Source organism: Oryzias latipes, chromosome 9, assembly GCF_053564925.1.
Source record: "Oryzias latipes strain Hd-rR chromosome 9, Olatipes_Hd-rR_3.1".
Lineage (NCBI taxonomy): Eukaryota > Metazoa > Chordata > Actinopteri > Beloniformes > Adrianichthyidae > Oryzias > Oryzias latipes.
The window spans coordinates 27,558,450-27,579,966 of record NC_136245.1 but is presented as its reverse complement, the minus strand read 5'-3'; the positions used below and the strand labels follow the sequence as shown (position 1 = coordinate 27,579,966).

Below are 21,517 nucleotides of genomic sequence, written 5' to 3'. Positions count from 1 at the left end.
TGAATAAACAAAACAAAAAGAAAAAAAACCTAAATGTTTTGAAGATCAAAAAGGTATTAGGAGAATGCTTAATCCCGTGCAGGGGGGGCTCCTCCAGATGCCCCCTGTAGCTTTGTCCCTCTGCTTGAGTTAATATAAGTATCATTATTGACAAAATTAAATAATCCTCCATATATGCTTCTTTAAGCATTGCAAAAATAACAAAGGCAACGTTTTTAAATGAAATTTTTAACCCTTCTAAACATAATTTTTATCCTTTCATTTGTAATGGCAGTCCACAGTACTGTTCTCATCTGCCACTCAATTAGATTTTCAATATACATTTGTTTTTCCCTTGCAAAATGAAATAGTAATTTCCAGTTGAAACTACTCTCCCTTGATTTTTAAAAAGAGAGCTAAATTTACCATTTTTAACTGTGTGCTCAGTTATAGACCACATTTTTCTGTTTCAGTGTAATGAGATTACATAAATAGTTTTGGACATTTTCTTTTAAGAATAAGAAAGTCAAAATGGATTTTTGTCTTATAAGTGTTTCCCAAAACGTTTACACAATAAATGGAACTTAAATGAGGTGGAACTGAATAAATCAAGACACCAGGTAACATTTAATCAACCACATACGTACAAACAAAAATGTCCAAGCACAAAACAAAGACACATGATTATGTCAGAAAAATCAGAAAATAAAACAAAAAAGGTCATTCTTCTTTTTCTTTTGCCTGTTGGCAAACGGTTGGGACCGCATTCAAGAGCTCTCCTAAAATTGCAGTTTAATTCAGCTGACTACTTTTTTTAAATTATATATATATATTTAAATGTCTCTACAGGGGTAAAAGCCAAGGCAATTAAAACAAAAATTTGAGAACATCAACTTTTGTGTGGTTTCTGCCTTTGGACAGTCATTTCATTTTTAATTATTGTCTGATGCCAACTCACAAGTACTATCACACATTCATTATATTCAAAAACTGAATCTGCATGGTATAATGAGAACACAAACAAATCCACAAGAAACATGTTCAAGAAAGAAGTGTTTAATGTCTGCTGCATTCCTGGGTCATCATCATGCAAACCAGAAGCATCTGGGAACTCGTGGTTTTTTTTTGGCCTTGTGGATTTTCCCCAACCATTCTCATAGCCATGCAAAAACACGGCCAATCACTGCCTTCTGTCTGAAAAGTTTCCTACAGCAATAAAGTACTGCTGTAGCCCACTGCCCTCTATAGTCTAAGACTTTCTGGTTTGGTAATAGGGTGTGGTTTCTCTCTATTGCATTAGCTATGTTACTGTTTTCCCTCACATTTTTTAAATGTAGTTTGACCCACTAAGGCAGCAGTGCCTTGATTCTTATTGCCTCCAGCCGCTTGGCTTAAGCATTGCTACCATAATTCTCTATCTCCGTAGGTCAGCAGACTATTCTGATGCAAATGGATGTTCATATTTATCCAAAAGCGCTGTTTCAACATTTGCATCTCTCTTTTTTTTTCTTTTCGAATGGATCAAGGAAAATATCCCAGCACAGCTGGCTTCAGAGCAGACTAGCAGCTGTCCTGCAGACTAGAAACTCTTGATCAGTTTCTTCCTGTGTTGGGAGGGGGTTGGAGCTCTCATTAGATTTCATTATGACAAGCTATAATCAGAAAATTTGTGCTTCTAAGCTGCTCTGTGTTCATTTTCAGGCGTCGTGCACGGCAGACTTGAGCAACAGTGCACCCATCTGAGTATCACGTTTCCATTCCCACCGGTGCAAACTGAAGTTGAGAAATACCTGAAGAGTCATTTGACACAGGACTGCATGTCAGTTGAAGCTTTTACGCTGATGATAAAAGCCAGGTGTTCCTGAATGTTAGCAAGGCTAATGAATGCAATGGGTGAAAGGGCACAGAGCTGCATTATTTAAACAACTATCAAAACTCTTTTGATTGTCAACCACAAACTCTTCCTTTTTCATAGTGATGAATGTGTGAATTTCTTCAAGGTTTTACAGCTTAATCTCTGCCAAAAAGCAGGACAACACATCTACATCAGATTAAATAACTAACAAAAGCATCAAGATTCTAGCTGGAATTCAGGCCTCAGATCAATTAAAATCCAGCAGTTAAAAGTTCTTTAAAAGAGGTTTCATCGAAATGGCTAAAAAATGCAATATTGTAGAGAGGAATATGGTTATGATTTTTTTATTTTCACAACATATTATTAATACGATACCATGAATACAACAGACTTTTAAATAATATTAGTAACTATAATAATAATAATGTGCTAAATCTTTTTTTATAGCCTACTTACTTCAAAGTTGGACAATGACCTTGGGCAAATTTCAAAACATCTCAAGAATGAATAGAATGATAAATAGGACCAAGGAGTCCAAACTTTAATTGCTTTCCACCCACATTCCTCGTATCACCAGAGCTCTTTGGATCAGTGTCAGTTTGAGGATATAACAACTTCGAGGTTTTGTTCAAACATGTAAATAACAGCCCAAGGTAATCTTCCCAGTTACAACGAGCTAAACATGGAGGATTTTTGGCCTATTGCTAAAGTCCACAGTTTCTCCAACTTCAGCAAGCTGAAGGAGCCAATTGATGGGAATGTGATCCAAACGGTTCATATCAAAGTGACAAAAGTGAACTTGGGAACCTGAAAGGAAAAATAAAATATGATTAGAGAGAAATATTAGACCTGGAGCCTTAAAGAATTGAGATGACTCACCCGGTCCTACAATGAGAGCCCCCCCTTGCTGATACATGTCACCCTGAAAGTCAAAAGCAGGGCTGGTCATTGCCCTCCATATGCTCTTCAGCTGTCCCATTAACAAACCGGACTTCACATGAGGGCTGGGGTTTGCTGAATAGTCAAATAAACAAATGTTTAAAAGATTTAGTTTATTAGGCTATAAGAAAAAAAAAAATCCACTGTTACACACATGCACACACATTACCAGACTCTGTGAACGTCTCTTCTCTCTTCATACCAAGCTTTTGATAAATGCACCTTTCTGGATCTACATACATTTCATAAGAATACCCAGTCAGCAAACAGAACGGCTAGATGAAGGACAAAACAAACAAACAAACAAACAAACATGGATTTTACCAACATGTCACATGGTTGATGCTTATTTCAATATTAAATTGGCAAGAAAGAAAACAACAGTATGCACATGGTTCAAGGGAAATGATAAAGTTTTGTCACCTTAACTGTTGTGGTTTACATTGTTCAGCTCCTCTTGTGTCTCATCTAAGCATCAAACTTAGTGCTTTCTGCTTATTCAGATAAGATAAAAAAGGTGATAAACTGCATGTTTCATCGTATCCTTGTTTTCTGTTAGTATTGATATGATTGAAAGAATAACTTTGCATTACAATGACAACAATCAATTTTGCCTAGAGCAAGGGTAGAATCGTCAGAGAGCAGAGAAGAAACTGCTTCAGGTCATACCAGCTACTGTAAACAGGATGAACTGGTAAGGCTTTTTGTGACTCATCTGCTTCTTATTGATTTGATTAACTGAGTGTTTTTTCTTTTGGCTCCCGGTGCCATCTGATCACACAAACCTGAAAGGTGTTTGAACATGCCCAGTGAGGATGTGGTAGGGAGGAGAATTTGAATGTAAAAATTTAGAAAGTGAAAGAGCAAAACAAATGTTACCAGGTATGTTCAGTTAGTCTGCTTGTGTGATCTAAGACAGTGGTCCCCAACCCCCAGGGTCCCCAACGAATCATCTCCATGAGTTTAGGGGGCAAAACAACACACTCATGCCAACGGTGAAATGTAATTTCAGTGGTGTCAGTCCGTGGGTCACTTGGTACCAGGCTGCAGGGAGAAAAATAAATACATACGCCAACTTTGATTCTTTGTGGCTGTTTATTTTCTGATACTGACGGAAGTTTTATTTTGGAAAAGCACCGGATTCTGTTCACCACATCCGTCTGTCTTGACGCGTCATGTGATTTTAAGCAGCTTATTGGACAGCTAAGTTAGTAGTCCCAAAGCTAAAAGGCTGATAGAAACCAAACAATTAAACGTATTTGGAAAGTTTCTTCGAGGAGAAAAGTGTCAGTGAGGAACCAGAATAACGGTCTTCGGCTTCAAAGAAAAATAAAGCTGCTGTTAACAGACAAAACCAGGAGCTTTCCTCCAAATACAGATTTATTGAGACAGTCCAAGTTTAAACCAGCCGCAAACATTTGACAGAGAATTAATATTCAATCAAATAAAGTTGCTGATTTGTAAAAACAAAAAATGAATAATATTTTTGCCCTGAAAGATGATTGAAAACTTGGTTCAGGTATCTGTGTTATAAAAGTATTCTTTGATTTTTTTTTAACAAATCAGATGCAAGAATATATTTTTTTAAAAAGTAGCAGAGCAAGAATGGTTATTCTGACAAATATGACATAGTAACAGCTGTTCATTTATTAATAGAAGTCTGGGAGTTTGGCTTCTTGGAGCCAGTGCGAACTTCCTGTTTGGAACGCCAGGGGGGAGGGACCACTCAATCCAGGTCTCTTATACAGTCAATGTTACTGACACGTTTCTGACAATAAGTTTGTTTCAAAAAACATTTTTTTTTGTTTTATTCCGACAATATAATGTGGATTAATGCGTTGTTTAAATAAACACTTCATAAAATGTTTGCATGATAATACAACTTTACCTCTATGTGGTGATGGGAGGACTGACCAATCACAACCAATTTGACTGCAGCATCCTAGAAAGACATCAACAATGTAGTAATACCTTTGAATATATTTATTTAAGGATCGTAAAGTGGTTTAAAAATGGCAGCTCTGGGACTCACCTCCAGGGCTTTTTGGGGTATTTTACTTAAATCTTCTACATACTCCTTGCAGCTGTAGCATAAGAAGTTCTGCAGGAATACATGACATTAAAAAAGCAGGACTCCAAGGTTTCAATAAGGTTTTTTTTTTCTCCAGTCCTGGATAAGAAGTTCTGAGCATCGTTAGGTTTTCTAATCTAATTCATGTCCAGCCTGCCTGAAAGAGTTTTTCACAAAATAAGAAAGAACAGCAACAGTTTTTTCCTACCCGAACAAAAACGATGATAACTTTCCTGTCTTGATATAAGGACTTGAACGGAATGGAGACTCCGTGTCGGTCGTAGATCAAGCAGTCTTGCGCCTCTTGCAGATCTACAGGCGGGTTTTCAGTTTTTTTCCTGTGGCTGTCTTTGGTTATTTGTCGGGTTACTGGTGGAACAGTTGCAGCCATTTTTTTCCTTCTTGCTTCCCGACACTGCGTGTTATTCTGTGAGTTGCCGTTCAGGCTGGAAAAGCTGCAGCCAGACTGCACGTTTCCGCCCATAACTCTGCGTGCACGCGCACACAGACGCACTGAAAAATATGCGCTTTTAGTGCACAGAAGCGATTGATTATCATTCTGTTAACACTGTTTAAAATCTCCTTTGTGTTGTAAACCTTTTAAATAAAATGATCTTATCTCTTGTTCAACTTGTTAACAGAAATTTATTTTTGTTCACCAATATTAAAATGCATATGGTAACTGTTTATCATTTATTTATTTTATTTGTTTTTGCTTTTTTACATTAGTTTAGTTGGCATACATTTAACCAAATGTAACAAAGAAAGGTTTTCTCAGACTGTATGATGAACTATAAATATTCATTATTATTAGGTTAAAAGAAGTCTACAGTAAAGCTATTATTTAATTAAACTAAGATTCAAAATAGATACCCAAATGATTGATTTTTTTTCATTTTCCTACATACAATTATACAAGCTTTGTATTTTTGTTTTAAATTGCAGAAATGTGTTTGAAAATATGTGTTGTTTAGTTTCTCTGAACACACAAATCCTGGGGAAACTGGGGTACAAATGATGTCTTGCAGGACTTTAACAGAATGCTTTCACAGTATAACACTTGTAAAGTAATACATCATAAAAAAACGTGTTTTTTACAAGTAGAGCAAAAAGTGTATGACACACAAAATACAACAATTTCATTTTAGAAAAACAACAGAGATCAGGAAATCAACAGATGTTATTCGTTTCTGGCCACTTTTGGGCAAAGGCAGGGGACATCCTGGACAGGTTGGCAGTCTGTCGCAGGGTCACAGATCACACACCCATACACACAAACAATGACACCTATGGACAATTTAGAGTAACCAGTTAACCTATGAAGCACAGAAAGGTCCCCATTGGTGTTGTGTTTCAGGTCCCACAGCCAGGACTAAAACTGGGGGCCTTCTTGCTGTGAGGCAAGAGCGCTAACCACTGCACCACCGTGCAGCCCTGTAATGCCTTCATTAAACCACATTTCTATTCCTGTTCTTATTTAAGCTATTTAATGTTTCACAATGGGAGTTGGTGGGGGGTTGAGGGCAATGCGTGTTTTATGTATACTTTAGTTATAGATTTTTGCATGAAGGTTTTGTTTCTATTTTTAAATATGAAATGTTTTTTTTCCCACTTGTTATAGTTTGTTGAGTTTGAAGAAGGTGTTTTTATGTTTCTCTTTCTGTATCACCATTTTGTTTGTCTTTTTTCTTCATATTTTTTTGTGTAAAAATGCTTTTTTCATCTGGCACAATTTAGAGTGGATATGTATGTTGTGTGTGGATAACAAAAGCACAATTTTGTATAACTGACATTTGTTAATCCTTGCTCATCTTTGGTTGTGTGTCATTTTTCTATTTACTTCTCTCATTTCTTTCTCCAGGTAAATGTTTTTCTGTTCTTTTATTTCTCCAACGATTTCTCTCTATACATATTCTTCACCATCGTTTAGCATCAAATTCTTTTTCTTAAGGTCTAGAGCCTAAAACAAAAGACATTTCTTCGAATATAAAAGAGGTTTATATTGACGTGCACCTTCCATGTAAACAACATGCATGAACCAGATTGTTAACTGTCCAACACAGAAGCAGCTGGACAGGAGTAATACAACAAAAATACATCTTTATTTGGTTGGTTCCTTTTTGGTATCTTCAGGATGATTTTTTGCATCCTATGAAATTTTTATTGTATCCGATTAAATCCCGGTCTCTCACATTTTATATTTACTTTGTGTATTCAAAGTCCAATTTGCATACTCTCTGCGTGATATTTTTCTTGAAACAATAAAATTACTCCCAGGATTAAACGAGTAATAAATACAAATCTACAGGTGATGGAAAAATGTCACCCTCTTAATCATCTGATCATCAGTCGTCTGGGATTCTTCTACCTGTTATTAAGCAAGTTTGCTGTCGAAATTGTCCTCGCCGGCTTCTGTAGCTCTGCCCCCCTTCGCTGCGGAAGTGTTGTGCTCAAGTGCAGCAGAGCCAAGCTGCTGGAGTCTGAACAGACGCTTCGGCGGTTGTGTGTTTGCGGCCGCCTTTCTCCGTGTCAGCGCTCACCGCTACCGTCAACCCGCGCAGTATTATGTGAAGAGCGTCCGGACGGAGGGAGCAGCGTGTCAAGTGGTGAGAGCTGCTCCATGTTGGAGGAGAACAGCTAGCTTAGCATCTGTCTGATGATGGAGGAGCAGGTTAGCCTCTCAGAGGGCTCCTAGCTGTTGTCTCCAAAGGAGTTTGAAACTGTGAGCGGATATTTATCATTTTGCAAAGTGTGGGATAAGCGTTTGGCTGCTTTGTTTGTGTGTGGTAAAACCCGACCACCTGTTCAGTGTCTACATCTTTGTGTTTGCAGCAGTCGAGAGCAGCAGATGCATGGATGGAGCTCTCGTTGTTTACAGATTCGACAAGGAGGACGAGCAGTTTAGGCATTAAAACCGATGGCCAATTTCTATCACATTAACTTTGACTCACAAAAGTTGCAGTCAATGTCAAAAGTTGAGAAAAACCTGATTGATAAGTCAATTAAGGATTTCCCTTTTCATTTTTGTTCATTGGAAGAACTTAGCAGTTTACAGGAAAAAAGCCGTTTATTTATGGAAACCTTAATCTTGTGTGTAATCAAACATTGTATGCAATATTTAGCTTTAATACACAGTAATAATAATAATAATAATAATAATAATAATAATAATAATAATAATAATAATAAATTGTCTTTCTTGAAACTCAAGGTCGCTTTAAATAAAATAGTGACATAGTTGAAAACAAACATCAAAGCAGCAATAAAATATACTCTTATAAAATTGGCCAAAGCAGTCATGTTATTATGGGCTGTGGTGAATAGATGGAGAGAAGCAATGTTTCAGAGGTAAGGGAGTGCTGTTTGTTTCACAGCCTTTTTAATTGGTGTTCTTCAGGCTTTGTACAACCACAGTCCAATTTTTAAAAACTGATTAAAAAAAACATTCATTTTATGTTAAAATAAAAAAAATTGTTTATAAAAGGAATTTCATTTGGAAAAGATCTTATTTCCAGAGTTTCTTTTATTTGATGTTTTCCACATTCATTCGTGGAAGATTCCCAGTAAAACCAAACTTTCTACGTGGCCTCTAATAAGCTCTAAAAAGTTGTATAATGTTTAATTCCATTTTTCTGTGATAGTTATACACAACCTGTAATTGTGAATGGAATGATTTACTACTCAGTTCTGTCACATGACTGGACCAATTAACCAAGCCTATATTTTAGCCTGAATGCAGAGTTCTTCTGGGTCAATCAGTTGGCTTGTCATTTATTTCCAGGTTACTGTCAACCTCTTTCTCAAGTTAAACATGAAATCCTCTGCTGACATAAATGTTAACTTAACTTTGCTTTTTTTATTGCCAATGTCAATATTTTTGAAGTAACCCTGAAAAGTTTTTGTCTAAAGATTCAAGAGGAATGATTAAACACTTTTAGTACTTAATTAACTCTTTTTTTTTTCTCTCATAAATGTTATTCAAATGTAAGATTCCCTTCTGTTTCTTTTTCTTTCTCCAAGAGTTACCTTGAATCTTCTATATGGGCCATCTTTTCTCGAAAAATGGTTTACGCCTGAAGAAGAGGACCCGCAAGTTGCAGCACAAGAAGAAGAAGAAGAGGAACTGTTTCCTGCAGGGCCCGTGCATGCTCTGTTTCCTCGTCCACAGCAATAGCAGTGGTCTGGACGACGACGGTGACCATCTGGAGGCCGGCGTGAACGGGTGTTGCCACAACACAATCACCGGAATCAGTGTCGCGCACATTGGGGGCGTCGGCCTCGGACCAGCAGCTGCCTCAAAACTCGCCGAGCGATACGCAACAATCGCCTCACCTGAGGAGTGCTCCAAGTACCTGTTGTCCCCAAGGGAGCTGGGGATCTGGGAGGGCCAGGGGAGGGGCATTTTATCCGCCGTTCCTGCCAAACTGATTCCAGCGCCGGCTCTTTTCCGAACGGCTGGTGTGTCTGTGACTGTGCCCGTTCCTGTGCCTATACCCAACTGCACCGTCGACTACACTGAGATGGTAGGCACTAACCTCACATTGAAAAGGTGCAGCAGGAATCTGTGGTGATGGGTCAAATTGTTTTGCTTCATGGTGCCTTCAGCTGGTTACTCTTGGAGGAGTAAATATTCATATTTTGATCATTTATTTAAAAGAGAGGTTTGTGTTTGGGCTTGAAAGAAGGCTGGTTAGATATAACTTTAGATGGTCAGAAGTGGAAGACATTTTCATCAGTGAATAAATAAGATAATCAGCTGAATGTGAGCCTGGTGTGTTTTGGTTGAAAAGCACACCTTTACATGATTGTGTGTTTCTGCCTGCAGGTGTGTAAGAGGAAGTGCTCCGAGGTGCACAGGTGCACCCCTTGCAAGCAGCCGCGCTGTGCCTTTGCCGCTCCTGACGGAGGGCTGGAGCACGACGGAACGGGAGGAGAAGAGGCTGGCTCCAACTCTGAAACTGGCCACTGCCACCTTCCACTATGCCCAGTTCCCTCCTCGTCCTCCTCTTCCTCTGCATCCGCCTCCTTGCCTGCTGATGGCTGCTGCGGGCTGGGCCTTCAAATGGACTCGCCCCACAGCTCAGACTCCTCCCCCTGCTGCCTGAATCACTATGACGACTCTCAGGCGAGAAGTTCTGATGCTGTTGATCACTTAAGTATCAACCACCTGCCTTCCTCCATCCTTCTCAAGGTCAGAAGGGCTTTAGTTCATCATTTTTTGTTCCCATTTACTTAAAGACCCAGTCCGATTAAAACGTGTTTTTTTTAGCATGTTCTTGTGGCCTTTATCTGATAATGGAAGGCATATGTAAAGAAAATGTAGCTCAAATTGCATTGTTGAGTATTTCTTTACTCAAATAGTTGTGAATCAGGAGAAGACGAAAAAATGCAGTTTGAAAGAGAACTTCTTTGTGACATCAAATACAACTGGCGGTCCACAAGCTCCCTCCTCCGCTCCATTCTGATGCATCCACTTGCAGACAAATAGATCCATATCTGTCATTGTTTTCCTAATCTGGCTCTAAACTCTACGGCTGGATAGCGTCAATAAAGTGGGAATACTTTAAAAATAGATCAAAAGATGATCAGAGTGGGACTTCAACTATGTCAACTAACTATGTCAATACAATGATATTTTTTGTGTTTTATGATAAATGCGCAATGAAATTAACAAGGATTTTCCCTGTTATAAACTGTTTTGTCAAACGAGCATTAGTTGTTAATCAGAAATGCCTCCTCCTCTTCCTCCCACCACAGGTGTTGTCCCACCTGACAGTGAAGGAACGCTGTCTTTGTGCCTCTCTGGTTTGCAAATACTGGAGGGACCTCTGCTTGGACTTTCAGTTCTGGAAGCAAATCGACCTCAGTGGCCTACAACAAGTAAGAGATGTCACGCTCTGAAGCTGGTCTTTGAATTTTGTAAAAATATTACTTCCTGCTGTTGTTTTTTTAGTTTCTGTGTATTTAAAAAAATTCAGTAATTCCATATGATATGAGTATGCCTGTAAAAACTATGCAAGATCTGATTTTTATGTCATTTGTTTCAGGTTAACGACGATCTCCTTGTGAAAATTGCTTCTCGAAGGCAGAATGTGACGGAGATCAACATCTCGGATTGCAGGGGGGTGCACGATCATGGTGTGTCCTCCTTGGCCTCACGCTGTCCAGGCCTGCAAAAGTACACAGCCTACAGGTGCAAGCAGCTGGGAGACATCTCCCTGTCCGCTTTGGCCTCACACTGCCCTCTCTTGGTCAAGGTGCATGTTGGAAACCAGGATAAACTGACAGATGCATCACTGAAGAAGGTATTTTTTTCAAGCTTCTCTAAGAATGTGTTACGACTGGCAACAGGAACATACTGATACGGCCCAGGGCCGTAACAAATGCAAAGAATATCTGGTTAACGTTTTTAATATCAGACAGACACAATTGATGGTTTCATTTACTTGTCTTTGCTTCCTTTAGTCATTAAATCCCCATTTCTTGCTTCTAGCTGGGAACACACTGCAGTGAATTGAGGGATATCCATTTAGGACAGTGCTACGGGATCACAGATGAGGGCATGGTGGCGTTGGTCAAAGGATGTCCAAAACTGCAGAGGCTCTACTTGCAGGAGAACAAAATGGTCAGTTATCCTCCTTTTCTTTCATAGTTTTGTACTTTTTTTGTTCTGTTGGAACCGTTTTACGTGACTCAAGTTTCTGGTCACTTGTTTTTTCATGTGTTCTCTCTACCTGAGCATAAAGTGATGGTGTGTAATTCACATTGGTCAAAAGAAAGAGTAGTGGACAGTGGTCCCTCATTTATTGCGGTAACATTCTAAAAACAACCCACAATAAGTTAAATCTTCTAAGAAGACATTTCATTTTTTTACAATAATCAAAAAGGTTTTAAGGCTGTAAAAGCCCACACTACACACTTTGTTCACTGAAAGCAAAAGGGAAACAAACAAAGAAAAAAAATAGAAGTTGAAAATACAAAAGAGCAGCTGTTACAAATACAATTATTTTCATTTGGTAATAGTTTTAGGTTTCAATTTTTTTAGTGTTTAATATGTTTATTTTATTTTACAAATATATTACACAAACCAGAAAAATAACAAAAAAACGGGAAAAAAAACGGGAAAAAAACACCCATATATACTCACATGAAAAGAAAAAGGAAAAAAGAAAGAGAACTTAGCCGTACAAACAGAAGGTACAACAAAATCAATCACCTGTGCATAAAACCAAAGTTAATCCTGAACCTTTGTAGGCTGCTGATTAAAGAAGTCCAGAAAAGGCCTCCATGTCTCAAGAAATTTTCTTTCTGAGCCTCTCACAGTATAACGATTTTTTTCTAATTTGAGATATGGTACAGCACTTCCCTAATCCAATGTGTCACTGTGGGTGGGGCAACATCCTTCCACTTCAAAAGAATTAGGCTTCGAGCCAGAAGGGTTGAAAAAACCATTAGTTCCTGACCCCTAGTAGGCAATTTTAGGGTTGTATTCCTGACTCCAAAAAGGAACTTTAGTTCCAAATACAGCTATCAATGTTTCACCAACTTTGCCCCAAAAAACTTGTATTTTGGGACATAACCAATACATATGAATGAGATCAGCCTCTCCAGTTTTCCATTTATCACATGTAGGTTTCAATTTTTTAAATCCAAGTTTCAAATGAAAATTCTTTTTCAAAATTTAAATATGTTCTTCAACTTAACACATTTCCTTCAAATTTTCAATATTTCTTTCAAATATACACCCCCCCCCGATTTTCAATATTTTCTTCAAATGTATGACCCTCCTCTAATTTTTATATATTTACTTAAAGTCAACAGAGTCTACTTTTAAACTTATTTTTTTAAATTGTTAATTGATTTCCTTTTTCAAATTTCTGCCTTTTTTCCCGTTGTGCTTAAATCTGGTTTTTCATTCCTTTCAAGCTAATCCTAATTTGACTGAATAGAAAATAGAAAAATAGAAAGATCAGATCATAATAGAAGATTTATGTAAATTTGGCAACCTGTTTGAATTCTCCAAAGAAGATGCTGTCCTGAAGACGCATCAACTTTATTTATGTGAACATACACTTTTAAGATATTTTAAAGACCGACTATGATTATCTTTGATCTAGTTTAAAAGCGTTCCCAGTGGTCTTTTCTTTAGGATCATGCCGTTTTTGGACAAAATCAAAACACCTGAGTCGTAGCTGTGGCTGTAGTTCATAAGCAATTCGCCTCTGAGTTGTGGGTGGGGAGAGCTATATGTTTACACTCTCTCCTGCTGGCTTAGAGCCCCTCACAAGCCCAACCTAACATTACTGGTGCAACAAAACACGGGCAAGCAATATCAGAGCTATCCAGCCGTACAGTTTTGATCCAGATGCCAGCTTGGACGAGGAAAACAAAGGCATACGTGGATCTATTTGTCTGCAAGATGCATTAGAATGGAGCGGAGCAGGGAGCTTGTGGGCCACCCTTTTTTTTTTTTTTTACAGCTAAAATAAGTTCTTTTTCAAACTGCATTTTTTTGTTCTGCTTCTGATTTAAAACGATCTGAATAAAGACATACTCAGAAATGCAATTTTAAGCTTGCCTTCTTAATATTTATCCTCTTCCACCATTAGAAATATGACACAAGAACATGCTAACAACACATCTTTCATCAGAGTGGGTCTTTAAACAAATCTTAACATATCCTGACATTCAGGATAGTTGATAGTTAATCCTCCGACTTAACCTTTTATCCAGTTTCATTAGGAAAAACTCACACTGATATTTCATTTTCATTGAAATTTGTTAATTTCGAGTTCTCAATTTCACCAGTTCTCTGGTTAATATTTTCCTCGCGTAACCGTTATCTAGATGAATTATTTCCCTTTAGGTTAATAACAGAAGCGGAGCTTTTTTAAACCCCATTTGTCAATTTAATGGAAAATGAAACTAGTGATTACTGCCTGGCGAGATATTACTATTTCTGCTAATAATGTTTCAGTAACAGCCATATCAGTTACAGACGGTCATTTTTCAGATTCGAGAGGGTCACTGTTATTCTAGCTTTTTGTTGTTTGGGTAGAAATTACATGGGAACTGCCATATGCATACAGTTGGTGTGTGGTTGATGTGATTTTAGTTCAGATGAAACTGCCAGGGCTCGTAAAACCAGCTTGACAAACTCAAAATTTCTCTTCCCCTCAAGCTCACATAAAAAATTGGTATTTATTTGCAGGAAACACCTTTGTAATTAGTTTCCAATTAAGTTTAATGTCTCGTCAAGTGTTTTATTTCTCTTCTGTGGAAGTTCGTACTTGGTTTCAAAGGATACACTTGATTAAAAAGACCTCCTTGTGCATGAGTGCATGCCTTCTGGGATCTTTTCTCATAACGGATCAGCTGATCATTGGCCGACTAAAAGGTTTCAAACCACTGGGGACACAGCCTTCTGGAAGGCTGATATAGGAAAGAAAAAGCAGCGAAATTCTCCATGGACAGTAATAGGTTGGGTCAGCTGCTGTGTTCTACATGAATGCAAATTGTTTTTATGATTTTTTTTTTTACTATTACTTATTTCTAAAATGTTATAATTTGTAATTCCATGGGAGGGCAGTAAAATCCTCCTCAGCAGAGCTTCACACTGCAGACTTAAAACTCTTAATATAATGTGTATTGGAATGCAGATGTGATTTTTTTTTTTTTAAATATTGCTATATGCAATAATCTTTATTTTTTGCAAGACTTAGGAGAGAAAAACTAAGAGTGCACATCTCATATTCAAAACAGATCCTTCTTGTGAAATTATATTTAAATCACATTTTGATTCTTCCAAATGGAACAAAGCAAACTAATCCTTGAAAGAGCTGGAAATAAGGCATAGCAGGGTTTAAACTAAGATTTGTGAAGATGTTTCACATCTCATCGTCATGTTTTCTTTTTGGACATTTGAAAAGATGAAAAGCTGTTGGAAGTTTCATAATCAAACGTTTTTGGTTGACACACAAAGAGAAAAGATATCTGCAAACGTAAATGTCTATAATAAACTGGCTTCTTTGTCAAATGGGGGGGGGGGGGGGGGGGGGGGCTATACAGGGGGTACTAGTTTTTAGGTTGTGGAGGGTTGTGGACACGAGTGGCTGCATCTTAAAAGGACCACAGGTGTGTCTTGAAGTTCCCTTGATGCTTGTGTGACCTTAAGAGACATTATGAAAAGGGATTGTAGGATTGTCGTGGGTGTGGCAAATGTGTTGGGAATTTTTTTTATAATGATTCTGTAAGTTGCACACATTCACGACACGCATGTGATGCTGTCGGACAGTGCCCTCACGCCAAAATATGGTTGTTGGGAAGGTGGATATAGTGGCTCCTTACTGATCGCATGTAAATGCTGCACCCATTGTGTGTGCGGGTGATCTGAAGGCCACCCTTTGAAGGCTCACACAAACCATGCTTGTCTAATTTCCTGAATCCTAACAGTCAGGCTGCACGCCAGAAGCACACATGTATCACATGAACGGCACTAACAGTCCCCTTGCGCCCTGTGCAGGATTTGCGAGGCTTGAAAAAAACAAAAATTCTGTACGACACGCCTGCCCCTACTTCACCTTCCATGTTGTTTAAATGTTCGATCTGTTCCCAGCAGCATGCCCCTACAAAAATGTGCATTAACATTTTTACTCTACGGGTTCACTGAGCGGTCTAAGACTTTGATATTTCCTGTACAGGTTTGCCCATTTTTCGCCGCCTGTATCCACCCGTAAGGCCCGTTGTGTCTAAGGCTTTCTCTAATGGTCTCACTTGTCTAAATGGTTGTGGTTGTCAGCTGGGATCTACATTAAAAAAACAAAAAGAAATGATAAGAAAATGTAATTGGATCCCTTTCAAAACATGTGCTTGAAACTGTTTTGCTTCTTAAGTTGTCTTCTTTTCTTTAGCTGGCTTTTGTTGCTCCTTCCCGTCTGTCCAAGTCAATCAAAAATAGGGATGAGTCTTTCACTCTCTTTGAGCTGCAAGCTCTTCCCCCTCCTCCTCTTCCTCCTCCAAAAAGTAATAATTGAATCTCATCAGGATGCCTTCGTGGAGACTCACAGACTTCCTTTTATTCTTTGTCCTGTGCAAGTCAACACCTATTTTTTCTTTCTCCTCCCTTATCTGTACTTCTGATTCCATCCTATTTGCTTTGTGTTAAAGCCACATCAGGCTTTGCAGAAGATGGTTTAACCTTCCAGACAGGAAGCTGTGCAACGTCTCTGAACAAGTTGGTGTAGCTTCAGAAAACATTTCAACAATACTTGCATTCAAACATTTTTCATGAAGTTCTGCTTTTGCTGAAATCTTAATGTCAAAACCAGAGGAAATTTACTGCAGAAATGTTGCATAGAAAACATCAAGATACCTGAGATTTGGTAATGCGGTTGAGGTTTCTGTAGTAACTCCAAGGACTTTTACAGCTGTCAAATTCACGTTTGCCCCTTATTTCTGGTTATAGCCCGGGGCCAGGTCACCCCAAGGATGTGGATAGCCCTGGGTGAAGAGCATTCTGTGGGTGACTCTGGAGTATCTCTGCTTTTGTTGTTTTCTTTATTGGTATTCATCCAGTATTTATGCCAGAGATGGAGATATTACACCAGGTGCCTTAAAACATTTTTATTCCTTTTTTCTCATCCACCACCTCTAAGGGCAGAGGCTCTGAGATGGGCACCTTTCCCTTCCTTTTGCTCTTCACACAAAAGTTTGCTGTTGGTAGGAAACCTTGAATGTTCAACAGCAGGTTGTACAGATGAAAACAAATGTGTTGGTTCACCTGTTAATGAAAGAAAACCCACAACGGGCACACACTGAAGCTGAAAAAATGGATAGGATGTTGCTAAAAACCACAAATAAAAATGCCAATTTGCTTTTCAAAAGTTATTCAATGGAATCACCTCTGAGTTGTGGGCGGGACTCTTGGCATAGAGTAATAAACGTATGAAACACTAAAGGACAATATCCCTTGAAGACAGAGACGTGATAAACTAGAGGGTGGTTGCTACCAAAGTCACAGTGGTGTCTGGTGAAATGGTGGATGCATCACTCTACATGTGGACCACAGAAAGCAGTTGTACATATTCTCTATGTTCATGGTCTGCCCTAAGTTCTTGGTCTACAGGACAATGACCAAGACGATTGGAGGCTGTTAAGGGCTCAAACACACCATCCATGAGGTCCATTGGAGGCGACCAAGAAAAACCTCACAGTTGAAAGCAAATCGAGGTCGGAATTTCCTATAAAACATTTTGACAGGCTACGAATTTCGATTGAACAGTTGGGATTTTTGAGCTTTCACAGGTGCAACTATGAAGGTTCGTTTGCTCTGGGGCTTCAGGGTGCAAGGGAAGTGATTCTTAGTGTCAGAAATGGGTCTCCCGATGGGAATTCAACCCAAAACATTAGGAGCAAATTATAACATTTTTCTGAAGCGAAGCTCTAAGATTTTAATCCCAGTAAACATGGAACGAGTTAGTTTTAAGATGTTTTTGCTGAATATTGTTGGTTTTTCTACCAATAATTTAGATCATACGTTTTTTTTCAGACAAAGTATTAAATGCTGAAGCCTCAGAAAAATGTCATCTCTCTTTGTTGTTTTTTCTTTTATATATAACTTTGCTTCAGTGTTTCTTTCAGCCAAACACATTTCTGCTGTGGAAGTACTTTCCCACTCTCTGTCCCAGTCTTGGAGAAATTTTATCTCTTCTCTCTTGTTAAAATCAAATAGTTTGAACCTAAACTCCGTGCAGTGAGATGGGAGCATTGTTCTCCTAGCTCTTCTCAAAGTCACGGTGTCTTCCTTTGATTATTTACAGTTTTAATTAGTCCGAAACACGGAAATGTAAGTGGAATTCAAGATGACCTAACATAGATTAGCATGTGCCCTCAATTTAGGTGTAATTACTTCTTGGCATGTTCGATCAGAGCTCCTCACTTGTGTTTTTATGGGTTTTCCAGCGTATGGAGTGGATGTTCAGGATGAAAGGAAATGCGTTTGGAAAGTGGGATGATGGGAAAGTTGAACTGTCAGTGTGGTGAGTGTTCTTTGGCTGTAGGTCAGTGAAAGGGCCTGATTGTCTTTCTGACTTCTCAGTAGTTTGACTGTCTATAGTCTGAAGAACAACAGTGACGTTGCTCTGCTTGAGTCAGGATTGGATATTGACACAGGTAATTGTTTTTAGCTGGAATAAGAAGAAAACAAGAATGAATGAAGTTCTAATGATGGCTCTCAGTAATTAAGGGATGAATATTTTGACCAATGCACATATGTAAACCACTGGCTGTATAATGCTATGTTCACACCACTCTTGGCAACACACGTTCAAGTGGCCACTTCCAACAAAAAGGGTATGTAAACATGCGTAAGTTTGCATTTCAGGCTACTGTGTTCAGAACTCGTGCATTCATGCGAGCTACGCAAGTTTCTACTACCATTTTTGGGATCTACATACAAAACGCATGGTCATTGAACGCGCGTTGCAAGTTAAAGGGGGTAGAACTTTGAACAGTAAGGGACTTGAATTCGGTAGTGACATTTGGATGTTGTCCCTTTTAATTCACTGAAGGGCCACCAGGGCCAACCGTTTAAAGATTGATCATTGAAGAAAAGTTAATTATTGCTGTTTGTGCCTCGTCTGAAGTATATGACTCCAAATTAGTCATATATCGGAATAGTAAGAGTAATAGTAAAATGTAAAAGAAAAAGCCTGGAGCAAGATTCGTGAGATTTACAATGAATTTACATTTTACATGAAGCCTCTTCCAACTGTAGCTGCCAGACATGCACTAGTAAACAGTAGCAAAAGAAAAACAAGAACAATCCCATTCCTGCTTTTCCAGAGTGAATACAATGGGCTTAACAGGTATTCATGAACATGCGCCTCATGTCTGGTGTGTCCGTAGTTCAAGGGAACTGGACTTGAGTGAGTGTGACGTCGCCCATAAAAAATGACTTCCTTCTGGCTCCAATGAAGGGAAGTCAATTCAGTCGTCATTTTTTTTTGTGATACGTACACCACCATTTTGGAGCCAGATGATGTAAGTAGCAGTGATTGGTCCAAGTCTGTCTGAGTCAACGTTTCTATGGCAACCACTCTCACCTATCAGGAGTGAGGTTGTTGGGAGGCAACATCCATATCACTTGAAAGCCGGCTCACAAGAATCTGTCAAACGTTTCAAACACTCGACGTGACATCACATACTTTTATTGAGGTATCTGATTGGTCAGTTTATAACTTGAATAACCTACACTAAAGAAAAAAATATCATGAAAAAAATAGGATTAGAAAGAAAATGTTTTAAAAAAACTAGCAGAGTAAAAATTGTTTCTCTGACAAATAGAATGAGTGAGTGCTAGCTGTTCATTTCTCTATGGAATTTTGGCTTTTTGGAGCCAGCAGGTACGTCCTGTTTGGGACGTGATGGGGGAGGGGTCACTAAGTCCTGTTCTTCTATAGAATCAATGATGTAAACTGATAAACTGATAAAGATCCTTGACATGATGCATGAAGGGAGTGAAGGAGCAAATTAGCTGCCAGCTGCGCTGTAACTTGGCATGAAAATGTCATTCATGCACATGACTGGACATTCACACAAACAGAATTATTCTGGTAGATGAGCAACACGTTATCCATCTATTGAGCCCCATGGAGCCTTTTAGAAATCTGCTTTTTGGCTGCTGTAAACTCAATTTTTCCATGTAAGAAAGTGCACAGAGTTTTTCTGCTTCAATGCCACCGAGAAGATTTGTTTTGGTCAATTTTCCCTAGTAAAGGTGTTAAGAGTATTTTAAGTATACATAAAGGTTTGATTCTATTCCAGACTGTGGACTTTAGTGAATATCTTGTCTCTAAGTTACCATTTTTTCTAATCTTTTAGATTGGCCAGAACCCCAAAATAGCTATAAATGGTGTTTTAGCGTCTTTTTTTTTTCAGTGGGGAAACACAGAAATTCATTTTTAATGTTTTTATTAACATAATGCTGAAATGTGTATTTATATACCATCTCTGAATAAGTTGAATCTTTTGAATGGATGAACATTATTCAAAATTTCTTTGAATTTGAAAGATTTTTAAAATACGATGCCTTTTCTGTGAAATGGCTTAAAAAAGACGAGCATCACCTTCAGAGCAGAAACATTTCAATGACATGAAATTGTTGCATAAATGTCTAAATTAAGTGTAAACCATGCAAAATTGAAACTTTTTTTAGTAAAAAAAAGTGACTTTTTAAAGCTTTTCCACAGTTTTCATTCTCAGCGTGTAGTCTAAGTTAACAACCCGTTTCTGTCTCCAACATCCTCCTCTTTATTGCTGGGTTGAAGTGCCTCAGTATTGATCTCCAGCCTCAAAAAGCTCTTGTATGTTTGAGTTGGTTGTTGTTCGTCTTTTTCCTGGAGAGTAATCAGATGCATTAATGAGCACTGACTTCGGCGTGGACTTCTGGCTGCGCTCACACCCAGACTCTGTCGATACGTTCTCCTCGCTGTCTGGTCGTGAACAAAAGGAGTTTCAAAAGAGAGAAAAACAAAAACCAAAAGCACTTTTGGAGACACGACTCTGTGAAGTGTACTTTTAAAGAGACATTAGCCTTGTGTTTTCTTTTAAGTATTAATCATCTCCTGGAAAAAAATAATTTCTTCTTTTTTCACTTTACTTTTAAACACTTTACTGAAGCAAAAAGCTTTCCTGATTTGTCTGTTAAAAACACTGGTAGGAAAAATAAAAGCTGTTTAAAGGTTCTCCTTTCTGATATGAAAGTAGAGGGTTTTTTATTTATTTATTTCTCAGCATGATGGGCACATCGTTGGATGATTTTTCCTGGGGGATTAAAAGAATCAAACAGTGTGGAAGCAATAAAAAAAACAAAAACTTTTTTTAAGGTTGAAGTTTCTGGTGTTCACCTGCAGAGGGCGCAGTAGGACTGGCCAAGAGAGACTGTGATGCTGACAAAAGGGAGAGCAACCAGGACTTTTCACTTTTGAATGCTGAACATAGATCCCAAGTATTGTTAATGACACAAGAACATTTATGAATACTTAAGTGACCCATTTTCCATCTGCTTAGCCTATAAAAAACCCTCTATAAGCAGTCTTTAAAGCGAAAGGAGATAAAAAAAAAAAAGAGCTTCATATCTTCCTACAAAAATATAAGCTGCTGTCAAATATGTGCATTTTTAACGTTATAGGTATTTAAAATTTAATGAAAATAAAATTATATGTTGTTTCAGCCTCTGAATAACCTTTGCAGTGGTAACATTTTACTCTCTTAGTGCTGGAAAATGTAGCAGCACTCATCTCCACTATCACACTTTTGCCTACAGATATCGGAGTGCCAAAAAGGTTCAGAGGAATGTTAATGTAACTGTGTGACTGCAATATCTGCAGTCTTGCTTAACTCTGCCTGAGTAGCCGGCGACTAAAGCCAGACAGCGTGGATAAAGTAACATTAAACCCCCATTAGAGGCTGCAAAATTTGGCCCGCCTTCATCTCGATATTTCACTGGAGCTCACACGAAACGCTGACGCCGTTATAAATCTAAACGGGGTTGTAAGTTAGGTGAAAAGGCATGAGACGGGCGGTCAGTGGTTTCATTTAAATGGTTTTGTCACAAAAAAAAAAAAAAATTGGGGGGATTTTTGTTGAACAACAAATTAGTTACTAAACACTTT

General features: G+C 38.4%; 2 protein-coding genes across 5 annotated transcripts in view; one reads left to right on the top strand and one right to left on the bottom strand.

Moving 5' to 3' along the window:
• Positions 1-2,162: 2,162 nt before the first annotated feature.
• prxl2c (peroxiredoxin like 2C) lies at positions 2,163-5,313 on the bottom strand. Its single transcript, XM_004072216.5, has 6 exons — positions 5,053-5,313; positions 4,806-4,874; positions 4,662-4,715; positions 2,943-3,048; positions 2,714-2,848; positions 2,163-2,641 (listed from the first exon to the last, which is right to left on the bottom strand). The coding sequence occupies exons 1-6, from the start codon at positions 5,233-5,235 to the stop codon at positions 2,511-2,513; spliced, it is 678 nt and encodes a 225-aa protein (XP_004072264.1). The 5' UTR covers positions 5,236-5,313; the 3' UTR covers positions 2,163-2,510.
• A 1,886-nt stretch (positions 5,314-7,199) lies between these two features.
• Positions 7,200-21,517, top strand: part of fbxl17 (F-box and leucine-rich repeat protein 17) — a 225,135-nt gene continuing 210,817 nt past the window's right edge. For 2 of the 4 annotated variants that reach the window (XM_078953147.1, XM_004072302.5), the window contains exons 1-6: positions 7,200-7,450; positions 8,865-9,367; positions 9,670-10,035; positions 10,602-10,724; positions 10,892-11,149; positions 11,338-11,469. In XM_078953147.1, coding sequence (XP_078809273.1) covers positions 8,885-9,367; positions 9,670-10,035; positions 10,602-10,724; positions 10,892-11,149; positions 11,338-11,469 — 1,362 coding nt within the window. In that variant the 5' untranslated portion in view covers positions 7,200-7,450; positions 8,865-8,884. Of the gene's footprint in view, positions 7,567-8,864; positions 9,368-9,669; positions 10,036-10,601; positions 10,725-10,891; positions 11,150-11,337; positions 11,470-21,517 lie in introns of all 4 variants that reach the window. The other 2 variants (XM_078953148.1, XM_020705797.3) reach the window with 1 other exon arrangement.